At 45.3% G+C, this 23,376-nt stretch overlaps 1 protein-coding gene across 1 annotated transcript in view; it reads left to right on the top strand.

The window, feature by feature from the left end:
* The window catches only part of SYT13 (synaptotagmin 13), a 46,108-nt gene that overhangs the window by 8,213 nt on the left and 14,519 nt on the right, over window positions 1-23,376 (top strand). The window contains exon 2 of the mRNA XM_521898.7: window positions 22,310-22,535. Within this exon, the coding sequence (XP_521898.4) occupies window positions 22,310-22,535 (226 nt within the window). The remainder of the gene's footprint in view (window positions 1-22,309; window positions 22,536-23,376) is intronic.

Genomic DNA, 23,376 nt, shown 5'->3' with positions numbered 1-23,376 from the left:
GGTCCCCTATAACTAATTTGATAAGAAATAATGGAACTAATAGAGTTATAAAGGAAAACAGGTGAAAAAGGTGGGTTCCTCCCTCTTTTTCTTCCTTGGTTGTGTTTATTGAACAACTGTGTGCCAGGTACTGTGCTAGGAAGTGAGGATACAGTGGTAACTACCCTCTTCCCAATGACACAGTGACCCATCTTCAGCCCTCACAAAGCTTATGGTATAATGGGGCAAACCAGAGTTTATAGAAGAAGAGGGCAAATAAATGAAAATGTGTGCTGGTGGTAGGTAACCTGAACAGAAGGTTCTGGTGCTTTGTAAGTGTAAGATGAAGAGCTTTTACAAGAGTACCTTACAAGATGAAAGCTTTCCTAAAGAGTGATGGCCAAACTGCGAGCTAGAGTTGGAGAAGATCTTAACCAGGGCAAAAGGGAAGGATGTTGGGGGCTCCACACAGAGAAATGAGCCTGTGCAAAGGTCCTGTGGCAGGAGGAAGCCTAACATTTACGAGGGCCTGGGGAAAAGCCAGTGTGGCTGAAGAGTAGAGAGAAAGGGAGATCCTGGTGAACAATGAGGCTGGGGAAATAGGAAGGGACCTGGATGAGCAGGGCATTGTAGACCATGGACAGATTTATTTATTCATGCATTCATAAATCAAACTTTTATTAATGTCTCCAGGAGGGGCATTGAGCTACCTACTGATAAGGTGAAGGTTACCATTATTTTCAAAGCTTTTTTTATTCAGGTGAAATTCACATGACATTAATCACTTTAAAGTGTAGGATCAATGCCATTTAGTATATTCACATTGTTGTGCAGCCACTACCTCCACCTAGTTCTAAAACATTTTCCTCACCTCAGAAGAAAACCCCTCATCCATTAAACAGTCACTATTCCGCCCTCCTCCAATCTGTTTTCTGTCTTTATGGATTTGCCTATTCTGGACACTGCATATAAATAAAATCATATGATATGTGGTCTTTTGTGACTGGCTTCTTTCACTTAGCATCATGTTTTCAAGGTTCATCCACATCATAGAATGTATCAGTACTTTATTTTTTTATGGCTGAAAAATATTCTGTTGTATGGGTACATGGCATTTTGTTTATCCATTCACCCATTGATGGACATTTGGATTGGTTCTACCTTTTGGCCATTGTGAATAGTACTGCTAAGTACATTCCTGTAGAAATATTTGAGTAACTGTTTTCAATTCTTTCAAGTATATACCTAGGAGTGAGATTGCTGGGTCATATGGTACTTCTATATTTAACATTTTGAGGAACCGCTAAACTGCTTTCCACAACAACTGCACCATTTTAATCTCCACCAGCAATGTATGACAGTTCCCATTTCTCCACCTCCTTGCTAGCAGTTGGTATTTTCATTTTTATTTATTTTATTTTATTTTTTTTAAAAAAAGTCATCCTACTGGGTGCAAAGTAGTATCTCTTTGCGGTATTTTCTGAGCTTTTAATATCTAAAAAAAACCCCAAATTCTCACTTTTAAAATATTCATCAGTAGCTGGCAAGTTTTTTTTAAAAAATTTTTATTATAAGTTCTGGGATACATGTGCAGAACGTGCAGGTTTGTTACATAGATATACATGTGCCATGATGGTTTGCTGCACTCATCAACCTGTCATCTACCTTGGGTATTTCTCCTAATGGTATCCCTCCCCTAGTCCCCCACCCACTGACAGGCCCCGGTGTGTAATGTTCCTCTCTCTGTGTCCATGTGTTCTCATTGTTCAACTCTCACTTATGAGTGAGAACATGTGGTGTTTGGTTTTCAGTTCCTGTGTTAGTTTGCTGAGAGTGATAGTTTCCAGCTTCATCCATATCCCTGCAAAGGACATGAACTCATCCTTTTTTATGGCTACATAGTATTCCATGGTGTATATGTGCCACATATTCTTTATTCAGTCTATCATTGCTGAGCATTGGGTTGGTTCCAAGTCTTTGCTATTGTGAACAGTGCTGCAATAAACATACATGTGCATGTGTCTTTATAGAAGAATGATTTACAATCCTTTCGGTATATATCCAAAAACCACAGTAGTTGGCGAGTTTTTAACAAACATTTGCTGTCTGTATTGAGCAACTATTAAAATGAGTCCACATGGGCAACCCGTAAAAACATTTCATTGTTCATGAGTCTCGTGAGAGGAATGGAGTGTGTGTGCAGTAGTCCTGGCTGCCCTGTTCTTCCAGCAAGTTTGCACCTGCTGCTCTGTCCTTCAAATATGTTATTATTGTCATCTTTCCCATTCTGTTCCCCCAAGCTTTAGCCCCTCATGGGTCCCACTCAAATTCCCCCCAATACCCAGGCCCTGCAAACCCCGTCTAATTGAGGCATTATTTAGGGTCTTTCAATATTTCCTTACCAGGCCAGTGTGATGCCTGGAGGAGCCTTGCCCCTCTCCAGGGCCAGTTGCTGCCCACACAATGAACCTTCAGGAGGAGTTCAATAAGTCCCAATGCATTAGATAAAGGGTGCTGTAATTGCCTTATGTTATAGAAAAGTCCTGGGAGATTTTTGCACACTGCTTAAGAATGTTACAATGATATTTGGGGAAGTTGATTGTGGTTTTGGGGTAGACTTGGAATGCATTATAATTTTTCCCTTAAAATAATGGAGTACCAGTGCCTACTTTCTGAAATCCGCTAATCAGCATGTTTTTAGGAACACATCAGAGTCAAATAATGAGGGCGAGTTGCATAAATGAATATGAATGAAAACAAGCGTAAAGGAGAGAGGGGTCCTGTGAGAATTCTGCGAAATTGAGTCAGTCCATCTGGCATAGACCCTAGAGTATTTTGACATATTTCATTGATTCCTCTCCCTATCCCCACCTCCACTCATTAAGTCCAAGACATGCTTTTTCTCTCACAGAAAGTTGAGCAGGACTTAGCATATGGCAAAGAGAAGTGAGGAGACATGTTGAATGACTGAATACATTGATGAATGGATGGGTAGACAAATGAGGAGGTAGGGATCTGTGGGGCTGCCACCTCTGCTTGTAGCCAAAATGAAAACCACAGGCACAGAGAAGCAGGGGAGGGTGCTGAGTTCACCGAAGGATCTCTATGCTTGCCTTTAGTGATATATCAAGAAATCAAGACCAGCAGGAAGCATGTGGCAACTTCACTTTTTACAGATTTCTCTCCTTTCAGGTCTCTGTTCATCTGGCTAACGTTAGAGAGAGTTTTTTAAATCTTCACCTGCAAGGCCAATGAGGTAATACCCAGGGAGATGTTTTATTTGGAAGAGCATTATAAACCACACAGGTTGGACTCTCTGGTAAGAACAGCACGATGTAAAGGCTGTAGGTTTATTGAGGCAGGATTGCAAAGACTTTGCTTTTCAAATAGAATTAAGAAGGATGTTTTGGAAAAGATGGTGTTTGAAGATGCAGATAAGGTTGGGTAAAAGCGGTTTGGTAAGGCAACTGGAAGAGTTGATTGAAACAGCTGCAAGTGTAGAATATCTTCTGTTTGCTTTAAGCTTATTCTGCATTTCTGAATGCCCCCTGCACTCTGCTTCTCAGAGCATATCGTGGAGCATCTTAAAATACACTTTCATTTCCAGCACAGTCACTTCACATAGAGGAAAGGGGAAGCTATCAGAGAGGAATACAGTGAAGGCAGTGATGTGACATGAGGAGAAAATATTCACATGATTTGGAGGGTTTCTTTGCACATTCTTTGCAATGCATCATCTAATGATCTCGTCTCTTACTTACTAACAAATGGAGCAGATTCTTTAAGTGGCAAAATGACTATCACCCTTTGCAAAACAGCCTCCATACAAAACACATAGAGACAAAGAACAGAAAGGAATGAACGTGAGGTTAGGTGCCTAGCCTAATCCCACCACATTGTAGCCTTGCATTTGATTTTTGGGTACCCATTGGAGTTAATTTTAGGTAACAATCTTTGAGACTACTCGAAAGAAAAAATTAACTCAGAATGAAAATGTTCACTTTTATAATCAAGATGCTGAGCTAAAATGGGAATCAAATGAGACTCAAAAACCTGAGTTTGAATTCAGACTCCACGATCTCCTAGCCAAATCACCACGGCCATTCTGAATCCCACTTTGCTCATTCATGAAACAGGGATTCTACAAGGTTCTCTAAGGTCATATGGAAGAATGAATGAGATGACACGTATGAAAGCACCCAACAGATTCAGCACTTGCTGTTGATCAAAGGATATTTTTAAGAATCTGTGAATTATTTTCTTATTTATCCTTTACCAAAGCAATGACTTGTCTATTCACCATGCGGGAAAGAAAAAATTCATTAACAGTATTCCAGACGTGATAAATGAAACGTGTCTGTTAGAATGAAAAGGGGAACATGAACATTCCACTTCTAGGATGATTATTCATTCAATAAATATGTCTTGCATACCTGCTATGTGCAAGGCACTGAGTTAGTCCTCGGGACAGTGCAGTGACAAGGCAGAACCCATCCCTGACCTCATGTCGTTAATATTCTAGAGGGAGAGATGTTCATCACACAGTTATACACAGAATGTAGTAAGTGCTAGAAGTCATCTCCTTGTGCCTCCAGAACCCCCTAAATGCTCCCCCGTCAACCCCAAACCTACTTCTTCCCCACCCCCTGCTCCAAGCCTATCCCCATTTTCTCCCCCTCCACACCCTGGCCCCAGAAGGCCCCCACCTATCAGCTGCATTGACCAACTCCTCTGCCTTTTGGCATCAGGTGGAGTTGGCCCAAAGGAGATCTGAGGACAAGAGGAGTGTGAGGGGCCTTCATAACCCCTGCTCCCTCCCTGCTAGGTGCCTGGGGGCTGGCTACATCCTCAGCTGAAGGGCTCAGATCCTGTCAGGCCACTGTCTCCCTTTGGCACCCTGTCCTGTTTCCAGTGACCTCTCCTGCTTCTTGCCCCTTCAGGCCTAGGGATGGTAAGAGTGCCCAGCTCTCCCAGCCCCTACATACTCGCCATTCCTTGTTGCTTTCCTTAACCCTCCATACATTTGTAAATACCTGCTTTATGAAACTCTCCTCAATTACCCAGTTATAATGTGCCATCTCTTCCTGCAAAAACCCTTATTGATAGCATACTCAAACCAAGTTAGCTATTATTACCAACCCTAATGATTAATAATAATAAAGGAAGAGTCTGTGAGTCAGAGGAAGTGTGCCAATGAAATTGGCAAAACTCAGGACCAACAGTGATAACACCCTCTATTTGCACAAGGTTCTATTGTTTAGAAGCCACTTTCATTTTCCCATTTGATTCAGCATCTAGCCTGATGCTTTGTGCGTCTTGAAGCCTTTAATATCTGCTTGCCAAACAGACACACCTGCAGGTAGGAAGCTCTGGGGCTGTTATTCTCATTTCAAAAAGCCTGGAGTGAGCTGAGGAAAAATAGTTCTCATTTATAGTAATTTGGAGCCAGGTACTCTGATATCACTGACCTTCCATGATCAAATCATATTTTGGGACATTTTGTAGACTGTTTGATTGTCAGCCCATGTAACACAGAAGGAAATCTATTAGGTTTGCATCTCATTTAAAATAAGGAACAGCTAGATCTATGGATGATACTGACTGGCTTTGAATCTGCCAAAATGTCAGCTGGTGGAAGAATGTTAGAAGCAGCACCTTAATGGCCATCCCTTGAAATCTGCTTCCTGACTAGTCATGAAATTCACACAGAAGAATCACTTTGTCGCCCAAACATGGCAGAGACTGCAGACATCCAGTGACACACAGGGGTTCTGCATTTTTCTTTCTTTCTTTCTTTTTTGTTATACTTTAATTTCTGGGATACATGCGCAGGACATGCAGGTTTGTTACATAGGTATACACATGCCACAGTGGTTTGCTGCACCCATCAACTCATCACCTATATTAGATATTTCTCCTAATGCTATCCCTCCCCAACCACCCCACCCCTGACAGGCCCTGGTGTGTGATGTTCCCCTCCCTGTGTCCATGTGTCCTCATTGTTCAACTTCCACTTATGGGTGAGAACATGCAGTGTTTGGTTTTCTGTTCTTGTGTTAGTTTGCTGAGAATGATGGTTCCCAGCTTCATCCATGTCCCTGCAAAGGACATGATCTCATTCCTTTTTTATGGCTGCATAGTATTCCATGCTGTATATGTGCCACATATTCTTTATTCAGTCTATCATTCATGGGCACTTGGGTTAATTCCAAGTCTTTGCTATTGTGAACAGTGCTGCAATAAACATACGTGTGCAGGTGTCTTTTTTGGAAAGGGAAGCCTGAGAAGTTATAGTTGAAGTGTATTTTTCTTGAGGCAGCTCTCACTCTTGGATTCCTCCCTTTCCCCAGCACGTGGTTCCCCCAACCTGGGTTACCCTCACTGTGTCTCTGTGTCTCCAGGTTGGTTTTCTCACCTAGTTTCCTCCACATCTGTCCATCCCTCCTGTATGTACCTGCTGGTTTCATTTACTGAAAACACTGTTTTGCTCATGTCATTCTCCTACTCACAAACTGTCAACGTTTCTCCATTGTTTATAAGATAGAATTTAAGATTTTTTTGCTTGGCATTCAAGGCCCTTTATGACCTAGCCTCACCATTCCTTTCCAACTCCATTTCTCCAACCCCAGCCTTCCTCTCCAGCTGACTCACCATGTCCTAAGCATGCTCCCCTCTGGATGCACACTGCTGCTGTCCTCCCCATTTGAGATGCCTCTCTCTCTCACACATTGTTAATCATCCTTGAATGCTGCATTGAAGCCCCTCGTCCAGGAAGCCTTCTCTGATCACATCAACAATGAAGAGTTCCTCCTTAGGTCTTATGTAGCCTACAGTCCAGGTATTTGGCTTTTTAAGACTGTCTTCTATTTTTATCTATCTTTTCATAAGTTTGAATCAGGAATAGCAAATGTCTTTCATCTTCCATATCAATTCCTATTAATGGATAGTAGCTTCCTGGAGCCCTAAGCTGAACAAACACCCTGTGTCTGAGCTCAGCAGGAAAGAATGCTTCGATCAATTAGCTGAATCTGCCTTGAGCACAGGGTAGGAGAATTGTAGCATAAGCACCTAGTATCTCCTCTTTATGGAATATCTCATCTCTACCATGGGATGGTAAACTCTCTGAGGGTGGGGACTTACTCCTGTGTCTCCCATGGTATGTAGGGTGGGTGAACAGGTGATTGGCAGGCAACAAGTATGTTCTGATTTCTGTTTGACAGCAATATAATGTGGAGCGGTTTGACTTAAAACCAATATATAAGGAGAATCTAGTTAAAACAGCCTCTGTCTTGGTTTTGAAATTGCACTTTATAACTCGGCTGTTTTTTCAACTTCCAGGTTAGAGACTGATGTGCTTTTCAAGTGTCTGCATATAAGTGGATGGATGTCTTAGATTAGTGGTTCCCTGCACTTTTTTTCTACACTGCATCACCTCTAACGGGTGATAGTCACATGGGTTTGATGGTTTTGTAGATTTACCTCCTTTCTCTTCCATGAAGAAAAGCTTATCAAAATGCGAAAGTGTGAAAGAGGTCTTATTATAAGGATAACCTTGAATATATGTTAATCAATTTTTAAATGGGTACAAACTCAAATTTTTGTACTTTATTATTTATAATATATTGGCACAATAATGGTTATAGCAGTTGCCCTAGTTAATGGTTTCATCAATTGTCTGAACACCATAGAATCATGTAATCATATAGCTTCTCTGAAAGAACACCCTAATTTCAATGCCAAGGAAACTGACATAAAAACAAACTTTTCAGCCTTTAATACAAAAGTGACTGTCTTGGGAAAAGAACATTAAATTAGAAACACAAATTAGAAACTAAGAAAAAAAAGTCTAAAGGATTCAAATGAACCAATATTAAACAATTATGTTCCTATCTGACAGAAGTTTTCAATTATGCAGAGCTGAGATGCTTCTATACACAGACTCAGTTTAACAGGAAAAATGTGAGCCCCTAGTAAACCAGTACAGTGGGACAGGAGAGGGGGCAGAAGTGGAAATTTTGGAAAGGAAACTCAAATTTTGGGAGTCACAGAGACCATGCTCTGAGGTGAAACACATTGCTGACAGCCTTGTTGTGGCCACTGGAGATGGGAAAATAAGGGTAGGGTGGCTGGAGTGAAAAGGCTGTGTTCAAGTCCAGATTACTGACCTTTTAAAATATATCAGTTTATGAGTGTTGATGAGATTACAACATGGTCTTGACATTGCCTTTGTTCAGGGCACAAATGAAACACATTTCCCACACAAAGAATGTCAAACCCAGATTCAGAGCTAAGAACAATACCAAAGCTGATGCCCAAACATCCAGGCAGTCATGAAAACAACCAGACCACTGGCAGGGGAAAGAGGGAGTGGATGGGGCCACCAGCCTCATGATGTGACACCTGCCAGAAAAGCAAAAGCAATGATTCAAACTTTTCCATTTTCAACTGTGTAGTTGTTATCCAGAGACACAACCCCAAGAAACCACACACAGTATAGTATACAGGTTAGTAGCACTGGCTTTGGGGTGGACAAAGGTTCAAAGCCCAATGTTTTCATATATTAGCTATGTGACCTTGGATATGTTTCAATCTCTCTGAGCCTCAGTTTCCTTCTCTGTAGTAAAAATAATTAGGTTATTTTTTATTTGTTAATATTAGGGTATATAGAATAGAGAAAATATTAGGCACTTATCTATAGTTGCGTGAAGATTAAATACAATAAAGTTTGTGTTGTGCATTGCAGAGCATCTGTTACATAGGAAGTTTACAGAGGTGGTGGCCAAAGGGCTTTGTGATGTGACTGCTGAAATAATGCAGGGGCCACCTACAAGAAGGAAATCTCTAGGTAGGATCTTGCCATCTTGGGGTTTCCAGTCCCACGGAGTTTTTTGTTTGTTTGTTTTGTTTTTTTGTTTGTTTTTTTTTAATAATTCTGTTTTTAAATTTAGTTTCCGCCAGAAATGTTGGGATTGCAGCAACATTCACCCTCCTCCTCTCATTGGGTTTTAGCTGTATTGCACCCGCGGACTGACTGTACTCTGGACACAGTGCAAACTTTCCTTCTGCCATCTTGGCGGAATGCCCCTCTCCAATTTCTCTACCTGTCAGACTTCAGGGGTGCCCAACCCAAAGTCAGCGTCTCTATGAAACCTCCTGCAGCTCTCCCTTTTTCCCTTCCTTCTCCTACCACCCTCCCCTTCTCCAGGCAAAGCTTGGTTTGCTTCTACAGACTCTGCCTGGTGTTTTACTGTTCTCCATCATAGTTATTACTCTAATAATCCCCCTCCTCCCCACTCCCTGCAACCAGCACACATACAGACTGTGCGTGGGGGTAGCAATCAGTGTTGGCCATGCCTCTTATCCCATAAAAGGCTCTTAATGTTGAATGATGATTGATGGAGTGAATGAGTGAATGGCTAGGCTAGGAGGGTAGAGATGGGACATCCTTCCTCCAGCCCCACTGGCTTCTCCTTATATCTACTCAAGACCTGGGAATGACAACAGACCATTGTGTCTTCCCAGGAAGGGAAGGATGGGGCCAAGCTGGAAAGCCTGCGGGCTCCACAGTCATGTGCCTGGGTTCAATTCCCAGTTCTGCATCTTATTAACCATGTGACTTCAGACTTAACCCTTCTGTGCCTCAGTTTCTTCCTCTAAGTGGGGATGACAATAATGCCTCCTCATGAGGCTGTGAAGTTTAAATGAAACCGAATGGGTAAAATGCTCAGACTTGTATCTGATACATGGTAAAGCTACATATGATGGGTTTTCTTTTTCTTCAAATTTTAGCTCAGGGACTTTTCCCTGACCCTCAAATTCTTAGTAGAAACAACTCCTGCGCCCCACCCCCACCCCCCACCACTCAACCGACCTCATTACCATCTGTCCCGGTCTCGACAGCACTTATTCCTAAGGGAAATAGCTTTTTGGGTCCCCTGGCTTCTTGCTGTCTACCCCACTGGAAATGTCCACTCCATAAGGACAGTGATCAGACAGTGTTGTTCGGGCAGTTGGCCATTGTTGAGAGGCTTAATCATTGTTGAATGACAAACAGCAGATAAAACGTTTGCGTTAGGGCTGGCTGGTATTCCTGTTGTGTCTCGTCCTGGCCGGGTTGGGAGGGGCAGCTGCCAGCAGGGCTTACCCACCAACAAATCTCCAAGTTGGTCACATCAAGTACCGGCTGGAGGCAGTGAGTGCCCTGGGCCAACCACAAACTGGCTTTTTTAGATTTCAAAATAATCACAAGGGAAAAGGAGAATAGGAGGAGGTGAGCTACGAGGGAGGCGGATTTGAGAAAGGATTGGGGGCACAGACTCGGAACAAACAGGAGAGGAGGTGTTGGAAGGGATAACAAAAGATGGTACAAGGGTAATGTCGCCATGGAAACACTGCGCCGCCTGGACTGGAAGCCAAGCCTCCTCTTCAAGGTGGATTTCCCCTTTGCAGCGTGAACTGTGTCACCTCTCTCCCACTCCCAGAAATAACTGTGGATTTGCCTAAGGGCACATGGCTTCACAATTCTTGAAGCAGGCAAGACATAGAGGACCCTGGTGCTGGCAGCTTCCTAGGAGATGGAGGCCTAGCAAGCAAATCAGTGTTGCAGGGGGGAGCTGAGCGGACTCTGAGACAGGAGGCCGTGCCTGTGAGCAGCTTAACATGAGAGAGGGGGTGTCTACCTCTACCCTACCTGGATGTTTGGGGCTCCCCCAAATCAGGGTGTTCCCAAGCGAGGCGTCCTTAGGCTCCACCTAGAACCCACCAAGTCAAACCTCTGGGGGGCCTGGGAATCTGAACTGTGCACTCCCCAAATGAAGCTGATGCACGTCAAAGTGTGGGAATTGGCGCTGACAGTCCCGTTTCCCTGACTGATGGGCATGAAGGGGCAGCATAGTGGGTGGTGGGACCAGGCAGCGTCCTGGGCATCCGCCTTAGGGGCACAGAAACGTGGAGGAATGGTCAAGGCTCACTAGAAATGGGAGGCGGTGGCTGAAGTGGCGGGAAGGCAGCAGGGCCTGGTGGTTCCGCAGGGGATTCTGGGGCGAGTCAGCCTGGGTCTGAATGCACCCTCTACCGCCCCCTAGCGGGCCAAGACTTTTGGCACAGAACTGAACTCTACGGACTCAGGGTCCTCGTCTGTAAAATGAGGTTGACAATATTTGTACTTCCTATAAGGTTATTATGAGGATTTAAGAAGTTTATGTTTGAACAGTGCAGGGCACAGGTAAACAAGGCCACAAGGTGGAAGAGGCTGGGACCCTGAGTTTGAAAATAAACGGCCCTTTTCAGACTGTGAGAAATCAACTTTTATTGTGTTCAGCCTTGAGGTTTAGCAGTTGGCCTTCCTTGATGAATACAAGTCTGTTAATAAGTGACTGGCTAGCCATGAAGGTTCAGTTAGTTGTCAGTATCTGCTAGGACACAATTGGTTGGGTGTGCCTTCCTCTACAGAAGGAATGGGCACAGATCAAACCTTTGGACTGGTTAAGAGCTGCGCCCCACATTTTCTCCAGGAAAATTTTCTCTGCAGTTGGAAGTGAAATTTTGATAAACTTCTAAGCTATCTTCAAAGGATAGCGAGGCTGTTCCCACTCAGCCTCTAGGAGTTGGTCCTTCTCTGGAGGCAAAATGAGCAAAATGAGGATCTCTCTCAGTTTCTTACAGCTTGATGTAACGGACTTAATGCCTGTTGTCCAGACATTAGGATGTGTGTGTGTGTGTGTGTGTGTGTTTGAGAGGGAGTGGAAGGATTATGGTACCAGACCTAGAAGTCATAAAATAAACAAAAGAAACTTTTCCTTGCTGGTAGTAATTTAAAACATTTTAATACTAAAACAATCATATGGAATCAAATACAAAGACTCATCTGAATTTGTAAGATAGAATTGGAGATTTGGAGAAAGATCCCCAATTGCTCCTGACTGCTTCCTCTTCCCTAGAGTACATGTCAGCTTCTGCCTCTGAGGCTTTTTGGAAAGAAAGTTTGAGAAATACTGGTTTAGAGACCAGTGGATCCTAAATGTAGGTCCACAGCCAAGTTCTGGGCTGGTTGTGTGCAGGAATCACTCAGCAAACTTGCTGAGCATACAGATTCTTCTACCACCCCAGAAAGCCCAATTCAGCATGTTACTCAGAGGTGCATGTGTGTACAAGTATCTATCTCTCTATTTTTATTGTGATGTAATTTGCATACAGTGAAATATACACATCCTAAGTTTACAGCTTAATGAATTTTGACAAATATGTATCCCTCAGGCTGTAATCCATACCCCTCACATGCCTCTTCCCAGTCCATTCTCCCCAAAAGCAGTCACTGTTCTGATGTCTATTACCACTGATGAGTTCCACCTGTCATAGAACTTCATCTAAATCAGGGTTTCCCAACTTCAGCCCTAATGACATTTTAGGTTGATAATTCTTTGTTGTGGGGGAATTAGGGAACGAATGTGTGCCCTCGAATTCATATGTTGGAATTCTCACCCCAAAGGCTATGATATTAGGAAGTGGGCCCTTTGAGGGGTGATCAGGTCATGAGGGTAAAGCCCTCATGATGGGATTAGTGCCCTTGAAGAAGACATGTGAGAGAGATGCTGTCTGCTCTCAACCATGTGAGGATGCAACAAAATGGCTCTCTGCAAACCGGGAAGTGGGCTTTCCCCAGATACCAGATTCACCAGCTCATTGATCTTGGACTTCCAGCCTCTAGAACTGTGAGAAATAAACATTTGTTGTCGAAGCTACCCAGTTTATGGTAAGTTTTATAGCTATCCAAACTGAGATAGGGGTTGACGTTGTGGCATGCTTAGCAGCATTCCTGGCCTCCAGGAACAGCTCCCAACCCCCATGGTGACTGTGGTCAGTAACAGCTCCACTGCCTCCAGTTGTGGCAACCAAAAATGTCTCCAGACACTGCAAATGTCCTCTGAGCAGCCAAATTGTCCCTGGCTGAGATCCAGCACTGTCAATGGAATCATGCAGTATGTATGCGTAGACAGCTGTCTTCTTTTCCTCAGCATGTTTTGGTAATTCTTCTCTATTGTTGAGTGTACCTGAAACTCATTCCTTTTGTTGGTCGAGGAATATTCCATTGTAAGAATATGCCCCAATGGACTTCTCCATTGTCCTGTTGGTGGAAGGCTGGGCTGCTTTCAGCGTTTGGCTAGGATGAGTCACGTTGCTCTCAGTAGCCATGTCTAAGTCTTCTTGCAGATTCATGTTTTCCTTTCTCTTGGATAAATACGTGGGAGTGGATAAAAACTGTTGAGTCATAGGGTAGATTTATGTTTAACTTTTAAGAAACTTCCAGTTTTCCAACGTGGCTTGCCATTTTCCCTTCCACCGGCACTAGTGACCATCCCAAATGTCTCACATCCTTGTCCACACTGGTGCTGTCAGTCTTTTTGATTTTAGCCATTTTAGTGGGTGTGTAGTGGTGTCTACATTTTTTTTAACATCTTCCTGGGTAATTCTCACAAACAGCTGTATTAGTTATCTATTGCTGTGTAACAAACTACCCCAAAACACAATGGCTTAAAACAACAATGCTTATTATCTCAGTTTCTGTGGGGTCAGAAATCCAGTCATGGCTTACCTGGGTCCTTTGGCTCAGAATCTCTGCCAGGCTGTGGTCAAGGTGTCCTCTGGGGCTGTGCTCATCTCAGGGTTTGACTGGGGCAACCTCTACCTCCAAGCTTGCTCTTGTGGTTGTTGGCAGGATTCAGTTCTTCCTGCGGTGCCCTCGGGTCTTTGCACATGGGGCTCTCTATAGGAAAGCTTTCAACATTGCAGTGTGTTTTATCAGAGGGAGTGGGTGAGAGAGAGCAAGGAAAATGGAATGTCATTTTTTTTGGTAATCTAATCTTAGAAGCATTGTCTTCTCACATTTGCATATTCTGTTCATTCGAAGCAAGTCACTAGGTCCAGCCCATACTCAAGGACAGGGGATTATACAAGGGCGTGGACACCAAGGGACGGGACCCTGAGAGGTCTCATCATAGAGGCACCTACCATGGTGGCTCTGATGTGAGAATGCTTGATCTAGACCAGAGCTTCTCTAACCATCTGTGAGAGAGGATCCAGTTTAGCTTAGTTTAGTTTTGTTGTAATGCTCACACTTAATGTCTATATTTATCACAAATGAGTAAAAAAGTAACAACAACAAAAAATAGTTCATCAACTGGTCCCTACACACAAACCCCACTTTTTGTAGCACCTGACTAGACCCTAGGGTCACATAAATACTGCCGACATTTGTCGAGGGTTGGCTGGGCTAGCCTCTGTCCTAAGAGCTCTGCGTGAGTTATCTTATCTAAGCCTCAATCCAACCCCAGGAGATAGATGCTATTGTTAGCATCCCCATTTTACAGATGAAGAAACTGGGCACAGAGAAGTTAATTAATCAGACCCAAGGTCACACAGCAAGTAATTGACAGAGCCCAGACTCCAACTAAGCTGTCTTGTTTTAGAGCCTGAATACCTGACCAGCAGGATATATTTCATTATATACACGTTAGTGTGCATAATCGCCAGTATTAGAGGCCAGAGTGACAGACTCTTGCAGGTCCCTTTGCCCTGGCCTCACTACCCCCTTGGCAGGGGCTTAGCTATACTATAGACCCCAGCAGCAGCAGTGGCCCATGGTTGGCATCATCTGAATACTGGATGCTCAACTGGATGCTTCTTCTCTGCCCTCCCCTTTTTTAAAGTTCAAGTTTAAGGAGCAAAGATGACCTCTTTTTCAGCTGGATCTGCTTCCCCCACCTGCAACCTCCTGGGTGGTGCAGTGCTACTGTAAGAGGGATGTCCCAGCATGAAACCCCAAATTAATAAACAGCCCTAAGGTGAAAAATTAATCATGTCACAAAAGGGGTCACCTAGCATCTTTGGTAAGGTTAAATGTTTGTTTACAGATCATTAACTACATAATTAAGTTTTGGTTTTCCAACATAAGCCCCATAAGGGAAGGACAGCATCTGTCCTGTTTACTCCCATATTCCGAACACTTAGCATAGGACCTGGCCTGTAGTGGGGCTCAGTAAATATTTGTTCATTAAATGAAGGTTCAGGTTCCACCCCCCGTGCCATCTGTCTCTGCCTGGATTATTACCGGAGGCAGAACCGGAGGCAGAACCGGAGGCGTCTGTGCTGCCCTTCATGAGGAAGCAGGAGCCAGGGAATGGTGGGCGGGGCCTGGGAGGAGAGAGGAGAAGCACAGGGGCATTACTGAGCCACTGCCACTTGGCATCCAGGGTGACTGCTGGATTTCCAGGGGTCATCTTCCAAAAGGCGGCTGAAGGCACTTCTGGGAATAGTGAGGAGGAGGAAGGAGAATTCATTGCCTGTCTTCCTGCTCACAGGGCTCGAGTTCCTCCCATGGAGATGTTTGGGGTTTTTTCTCTCTTTTTTTTTATTATGGTAAAAGAACATAACATAAAATTTACCACCTTCACCATTTTTAAGTGTACAGTTCAATGTGTGTGTGTGTGTGTGTGTGTGATAGGATCTCCCTCTTTGCCCAGGTTGGAGGGCAACAGTGCAATCTCGGCTCACTACAGCCTTCACCTCCCGGGTTCAAGTGATCCTCCCACCTCAGCCCCCTGAGTAGCTGGGACTACAGGCGTGCACTACCATACCCAACTAATTTTTGTATTTTTTGTAGAAATGGGGTCTCACTATGTTGTCCATGCTTGTCTCTATCTCCTGGGCTCAAGCCATCCTCCTGCTTCAGCCTCCCAAAGTACTGAGAGTACAGGCATGAGCCACCGCGCCCAGCCTCAGTTCAGTGGTATTAATTCATTCAGGATGTTGTACAAACATCACCACCATCCATCTCCATAACACTTTTTGTGCTGTAAAACTAAAAATCTATACCCATTGAATAATAACTTCCCATTTTCCCCTGCCCCAGCCTCTGGCATCCACCATTCTACTTTCTGTCTCTATGATTTTGAGGACTCTAAGTATTTCATTTGAGTGGAATCATACAATATGTGTCTTTTTGTGACTGGTTGATTTCACTTGGCATCATGTCCTCAAGGATCATCCATGTTGTAGCATGTGTCAGAACATTCCTTCTTTCTATGGCAGAATAATACTCCGTTATATAGATATACCACATTTTGTTTATGTATTCATCTGTTCATAGATATTTGGATTGCTTCACCTTTTAGTGATTGTGAATAATGCTGCAATGAACATGGGTGTAAATATCTCTTCAAAGACCCTGCTTTCGAATATTTTGAGTGTATACCCAGAAGTGGAATTGCTGGATCAGACAGCAATTTTAATCTTTTTTTTTTTTTTTTTTTGAGACAAGGTCTTGCTCTGTCACCCAGGCTGGAGTGCAGTGGCATGATCTTGGCTCACTGCAACCTCCGCCTCCCGGGTTCAAGCGATTCTCCTGCCTCAGTCTCCCAAGTAGCTGTGATACAGGTGTGCACCACCAGGCCCGGGCTGATTTTTGTATTTTTGGTAGAGATGGGATTTTGCCATGTTGGCCAGGCTGGTCTGGAACTCCTGACCTCAAGTGAGTCACCCGATTTGGCCTCCCAAAGTGCTGGGATTATAGGCATGAGTCACCGTGCCTGGCTATTTTTCTTTTCTTTTCTTTTCTTTTTTTAGATGGAGTCTCGCTCTACACCCAGGCTGGAGTGCAGTGGCGCGATCTCGGCTCACTGCAAGCTTCGCCTTCTGGGTTCACGCCATTCTTCTGCCTTAGCCTCCCAAGTAGCTGGGATTACAGGCGCCTGCCACCACGCCCAGCTAATTTTTCTTTTTTTTTTTTGTATTTTTAGTAGAGAAGGGGTTTCACCGTGTTAGCCAGGATGGTCTCGATCTCCTGACCTCGTGATCTACCCGCCTCAGCTTCCCAAAGTGCTGGGATTACAGGCTATTTTTCATTTTTTAAGAAAATACTATACTGTTTTCCACAGCAGCGATATATTTTACATTCCCACCAGCAGTGCACAGAATTCCGATTTCTTCACATCCTCACCAATGTTATTTTCTGTTTTGTTGATAGTAGCCATCCTAATGGGTGTGAGGTAGTATCTCACTGTAGTTTTAATGGCATTTCTCTGGTGATTAGTGATGATGAGCATCTTTTCATGTGCTTATTGGCCATTTGCATATCTTCTTTGGAGAAGTGTCTATTTAAATCCTTTGCTCATTTTGAATCAGGTTGTTTGGGTTTTTGTTGCTGAGTTCCCCTATGGAGCTTTAACTCTCTGCACATCTCGGTTGCTTCTGAGTGGACACAGTGTCCCTGGTGTTTCACAACTCAGCAGGCATGGAGAAGTCCCAGGGCAGAAGGCAAGAAGGGCATGGCTTGAGCCCAGTGTGAGAACCTGTGTGGCTGTGCCCATGGACAGCTGGTTGGACACAGTTGGGGGAGCAAGCAGCCAAAGGTCCCAGGGACAGGTGAGGCGGAGAATCTAAGGAGGCATTTGAGGGGTCTGATGCACATCTGAGGGTGTGATTCTTCTATCCAGATGTGCATGCAATGCCAAGAACAGCTGTGCACCCATCCCCTAATTGTTGAATGCCTGTCTCCACTGGAAATCTTCCCTCATTCATCCTGCAGATATACTTCCCAGGCTCTATTCCTGGGCTTCAAGGGACATGTAGACAGAGAATATCTGATTCTAAGTCCTGCCCCTCCTGCACCCATGGTGGAAGGCTGGAGCAAGGTCTCTCTCTAGGGCCCTGCTACCCTGAGCACCTCCTTCCCCCAGACATTCTTGTTCTTCACCTAGAACCCTCTCCCAGGCTCCCTCTCTCAACCCCTGAACCTATTTTCTGTTTCTCTGGCACTGAAGTTTCAGCTATTTAAATGCAAATATAGATGCATTTGAAAGATGTGATGGAACCAGGTTTGAAATGCAATAAATAAGATTGTACAAGAGAAGGAGATAGGTAATCAGCTGCTGCTTTTGCTCCTTGAAAAGACTCATGTAGCTGTCATCAGACTCTGCTCTTGGCCTGGGCAAAGGCTATAAGTCATTCCCAGCTAAAGCCAGCCATTTGCCACACAGGATAAAGTGGGATAAGAATAAACAGCAAATGAGGATGCCTTGGGCTGGATGCAGAGATTCAAGAGGGTTTCTTTCTACCCTAGGCCCAGTTTCTCTACACCAGGGTCATGATCTCCTGTGATGCCTGAAAAAGGCAATGCATCAGTTTGGGATGCTCTTGGCTGCAAGGCACAAAAATCCCAATTCAAACTGGCTTAAACAATAAGAACAGTACTACTCACGTAACTTGAAATGCAGAGGCAAGACAGATTGCTGGATTGGTTGGCTGAGCAGCTTAATGACATTGCCATCAAGGACACAGGTTCCTTCTGTCTCTCCACTCTGCTGCCCCAAGGCTGACTCACCTTGCAGTCACAAGGCAGGGCCACCCACTTCCTGTCCAGGGAGGAGGGGACTTCTACTACTGTGGAATCCAAGTCCCTCCCTTCCATCTGGGTTGGCTTCCCCAGGACTGGTGCCAACCCCTGGGAATCAGTCATCAAGATAATGCCAAGAAATGGAAGGATCTGACCTCTTCCTGGGAGCTGGGGATGGGATGGAACCTAGACAACCTGGTGTTGTGTAGGGCGGGTAGATGGGAGAGGGAATGGATATTGGTAGACAACAAAGAAATGCCCAATCTTTTGCTCTAGGAGTGCGTTTTAAGCTCTGGTAACAAGCTCCTGAGGTTATCAGGGACACACAAATTGAGATCACTGAGGAGGGAGGAAGGCAGTGCCAGACTGTCAAGACTTGAGGCAACACAGAGTGAACTTCATTCAGAGCTGAGCCCAATGATTATTTCCCCCTTGAAAATGCAAAATCATCCAAATTGCATCAAACTGGGAATGAAGCCCAGCCCTTTTCTCAGACGATTGAATTGGGATGAAACCAAATATAAACACAAAAATGTTTCCCAGACCACCCAAACAGTCTTAGTTCTGGTCCCAACGAAGTGACAGTAGAGGGTGACTTTAAGTCAGGTGTGTGCTGCGGCCCAGCAGCCTCTGGGAACGCTTTTGTGCCGATGAATGGGAGGGAGTGGCAGTGAGTGGGCCCCTGAGATGCTGTGATTGCCATTTAGAATCCAGTGGCAAGACCGACAGGGATTTTGCAGGGGGCAAGTGGGTGGTGTAGAGAAGCAGCTGCAGGGCAATGGAAATGACATGAAATTTGAAGTGAAAACATCTGGAGGCTCGATGATACATACCACTTGTCAGTTGTATGATCGCGAGCTTCCCTGAGCCTCAGTTTCCTCATTGTGAAACAGTAGGATGAAGGTAATACAGAGTTATATGAGATATTGAAGGTGGAGGTGACTTTGTGTAGGATAGAAAGATGGGGACATTAGTCATCGCTCTGTGTGTCTCCTCCAAGGACCCTGAGCATCTGCTGTCAGAAGCACAGACTTTTACTCCCCCAAGCCCGGTCTTCGCCTCTGCCTTCCAAATCCCCCTCTCTTTCAAGGTCTCAGTCATGCCCTGGCTCCTCCCTGAAGGCCAGCTCGGCCTCCCAGGCACCTCTGATTGTGCCATGCATGTACTGTGCACTGGCCATCATGTGTTATTTACACATATTGCCTCCTGTCTGCTTCTGTATTGTGGTCCTGAGTGGCCAAATATACTTATTTATTTCACCTGTTTGTGATCATCCCTAACTCACCTATACCTGAAAATAAAGCAATGGTGTCTCTCATCTCTTTGCAGCCTAAAAAAGCAACTCAGAATGTGGAGTGGGATAGCCTGCAAATCACTTGTCACTTAAGGTGACGGCCCAGAGAGGTGAAATGACCTGCCCAAAGTGACCCAGCTCCAGCGGCAGGGTTGGTACTGGAAGCCAGCCTCCTTGATGCCAGTGACACTCTCAGTGGGGGTGGAGGTGCAAAGGGGACCTGATTTTGTAAATCATACATGTCCCTCCCAGGGTGACTGGTTGCTGTGTGTAACAAGATAATGATAAATGTTTTTGATGGGGACTGCTGTGCTGGGGAAAGATTTGGAGGCAGGAAAAATGTCGAAAGCCATGGGGGCAGTGGGCTTTGGGCCAGGCTGATCTAGGCTTACTCTGCTTCTGCCCTCACCAGCTGCATGATTCCAAGTGACTTCACTCCACCGAAGTCAGAAATGCTTTTAGAGCCTATGCGTGCCAGGCACTTTCAGTGGTGATCAGGCTAGAATCAGGTCCTCGCTTGGGTTGCATTATAATCTACTGTGCAGTGTTTCTGAGAGAAGAACTGAGGGTTTCTTATCTCCTCCGAGCCTCAGTTTCCTTATCTGTACAAGAGGGATAATCTCTACCTTTTAGGGAAGTTCAGAAGAAAACACTTGGAAATGCAGGGGCAGGAAGTGGTTGTCCAAGAGGTCCCCGAGAGTCCGGCTCCTGCTTCCTGCCCCTTTGGGCCCTGCTGCAGCTTCTTATGCACATCCCCTCTGTCTGTCCAATGGATGAAACTAATTAAGGAATGCCCCTGTCACCTAGGTCCAGTCTCCTTCAGGAATGGTTGGGGACAGAGTCTCAACCAGGGCAGAATATCCAGGATTCATCCTGGGATAATTAAATAAAGAGGGTACAAAAATTAGAAACACAACTTTTTGAAATAGTGTAAACTGTTAACTGCCTCTCCTGCCAGACCACGTCCACTCCCTCCCCTACACAGTGCAGGATCACTGCTGCCACTGGGTAGGGCAGCCTGAGTCCTGCTGCCAGCCATCTGCACCCACTACTCGCTTCAGCCATGGAGATGGGAGGGCCAGGAGGGCTAGCATGGAGGGCAGGAGGCTTCTTGGGAGACTCAGTCATAGATCTCAGTCTTCAGATCTGCCTGTCTTAACCTGAGGGCCTTTTTATGGGCTGCCCACCCAGAGTGCCAGCAGTTTAAGCTCTAGACCTGGTCTTCAATCCTGAGGACCAGGAAGGCTCCTATTGCTACCTGTCATACAACTTTGAGTCTCTCAAATAGGAGGGAAAGACAGAAGATCCCTGTCAATGTCTCTGTAGATGCTGTGTGAGGAGCCCCATGTACTTAAGGGTTGACAAGCAGGTGGGTCTTTTTGAAAAGAAAGATTCCCCTTTGTTCCAAGAGAAAAAGGCCTAGCCTAGAGCACACAATTGGGCAAGTGGTACACAGGCTACATTTTGGCTTCTACTCTGTCCTCATCCAGAGACTTTTGTGCAGTGCACAAACCATTCAACATGGCAGCCCTAGTCACAGGTATTGATTGCATGCTCCCTATGAGCTGACACCATGCTAGGCACAAGGGACACAGCAACTTGATGCCCGGTGACACTCTTAGTGGGGGTGGAGGTGCAAAGGGAAATTGATTTTGCAAGTCATACATGTCTCTCCTAGGGTGACTAGTTGCTGTGTGTAACAAGATGATAAATATTTCCGATGGGGACTGCTCTGCTGGGGAAAGATTTGAAGGCAGGACAAACATTGAGAGCCATAGGGGCAGTGGGCTTTGGACCAGGCTGATCTAGGCAGGAGCAAGACAAGACATAATTCCTGTGCTCATAGATCTCACATGCTAGTGGGAGAGTCTTAATACAAAGAGGCCAGCCTATGACCAAAACAATATAGGGTGAGATCGATGCTGTGAAGCAAAGAGTGGGATGTGGTGATAGGGAGGGACAGGCTTGGGGGAGGGATTTAATTTAGATTGTAAGGTTAGAGATGGACTCCTTGGTTCAGACTTCAGGTGTGAGATGGAGCCAGCCATGCAAAAACAGGTGGAGGTAGGGGTGGGCGGTTTGGGAGGAAAAGTTAGGGGCTGGAAGCTGGACCAAGGAAAGAGCCCAAGCTGTTTGAGAAGCAGGGAGCTCAGTGACTGGAGGTGAGCAAAGGAAGGATTGGGGGCGATATCAGAGAGATGAGCAGGATCAAGCTAGGCAAGCTGCAAGGAGTCTGGATTTTGTTCCAAGTGTGGTGGGAGCCACTGGCATTTCTGAGCCATTAGGTGGAGAAGAGGAGGGAGGAAGGGAGAAGGGAGAAGGAAGAGGCAAGGGGAGCAGACGAGAGCAGCAGAGTGGGGACCACCTGCAGCAGGTCCAGGCAATATCCATGGGCGCAGCCATAGGATGGATGGGCCGATGGATGGAGGAGGTATGGATGAACAGGGCCCACATCTCAGTGGATTGTGGATTTGAGTGGGTTTGGAGATGATGTTAGACCTTCCTAGGTTGTGCTCTTCAGAGCAGAATGGAACCACAACTCTCCCTCTGCATCCTACAACAGGTCAGTTCACCGTTTCTCCCTTCCATTGGGGGAAACAGACAGGAGGGCTCCTTTGTGGACTAATCACAGTAATTTGTGTTTGCAGTTCAACGTTAAAAAGTCCACGGAACCTGTTCAGCCCCGCGCCCTCCTCAAGTTCCCAGACATCTATGGACCCAGGCCAGCTGTGACGGCTCCAGAGGTCATCAACTATGCAGACTACTCACTGAGGTCTACGGAGGAGCCCACTGCACCTGCCAGCCCCCAACCCCCGAATGACAGTCGCCTCAAGAGGCAGGTCACAGAGGAGCTGTTCATCCTCCCTCAGAATGGTAGGGGTCTCCTGCCCCCTGCACTTCCATGGGCAGCACTCCAGTGGGGCTTGTCAATGTCTCTGTAGATGCTGTGTGTGGCCTGATGAGGAGGCCGAGTGCCCCGGCATTTGACGCTGGCCAAGCAGATGGGCACTGGGCCTCAGAATTATGGTCCTTTCTTCCTGACAACATGTTGCCATAGCACTTCTCCCCCAGACCGCCAACTTTCCACTGGAAAATGGAGTCCCTTTCAAGTCATATGTGTGCAACTATGAGAGAGGATAAAGAGCCATGGTTAAAACCATGGGCTTTAGAGTCAAGGGTTTAATTTGCTGCCCTTTCATACACTTATTGTGTGGCATGGGTCATGCTGTAACTCCGTGAACCTCGGTTTCTTCATCTATAAAATGAGACTAGACTATTATCTGTCTGGTAGGGGAGTTGTAAAGTGTAGGTAAAATAACACACATAGAATGCTTAATTCAGAGCCTGGCACAAAGGAGGTAACAAAAAACATATTGGGTTTTTGGTTGTTTTTTGAGATAAGGTCCCAGGCACTTTTTTTTTGAGATGGGGTCTTGCTCTGTCTCCCAGGCTGGAGTTCAGTGGCATGATCATGGGCCACTGCAGCCTCAATCTCCCAGGCTCTAGTGATCCTCTCACCTCGGCCTCCTGAGTAGCTAGGACTACAGGTGCATGCCACCATGCCCAGATAATTTTTGCTTATTTTTTGTAGACATGAGATCTCACTATGTGGCCCAGGCTGGTCTCAAATTCCTGGGCTCAAGTGGTCTTCTTGCCTTGGCCTCTCAAAGTGCTGGGTTTACAGGCATGAGCCACCATGCCCAGTCGAAACATA

This window comes from Pan troglodytes, chromosome 9 (assembly GCF_028858775.2).
Source record: "Pan troglodytes isolate AG18354 chromosome 9, NHGRI_mPanTro3-v2.0_pri, whole genome shotgun sequence".
Lineage (NCBI taxonomy): Eukaryota > Metazoa > Chordata > Mammalia > Primates > Hominidae > Pan > Pan troglodytes.
The sequence above is the reverse complement of the archived record's forward strand: the minus strand, read 5'-3'. Positions and strand labels throughout refer to the sequence as shown.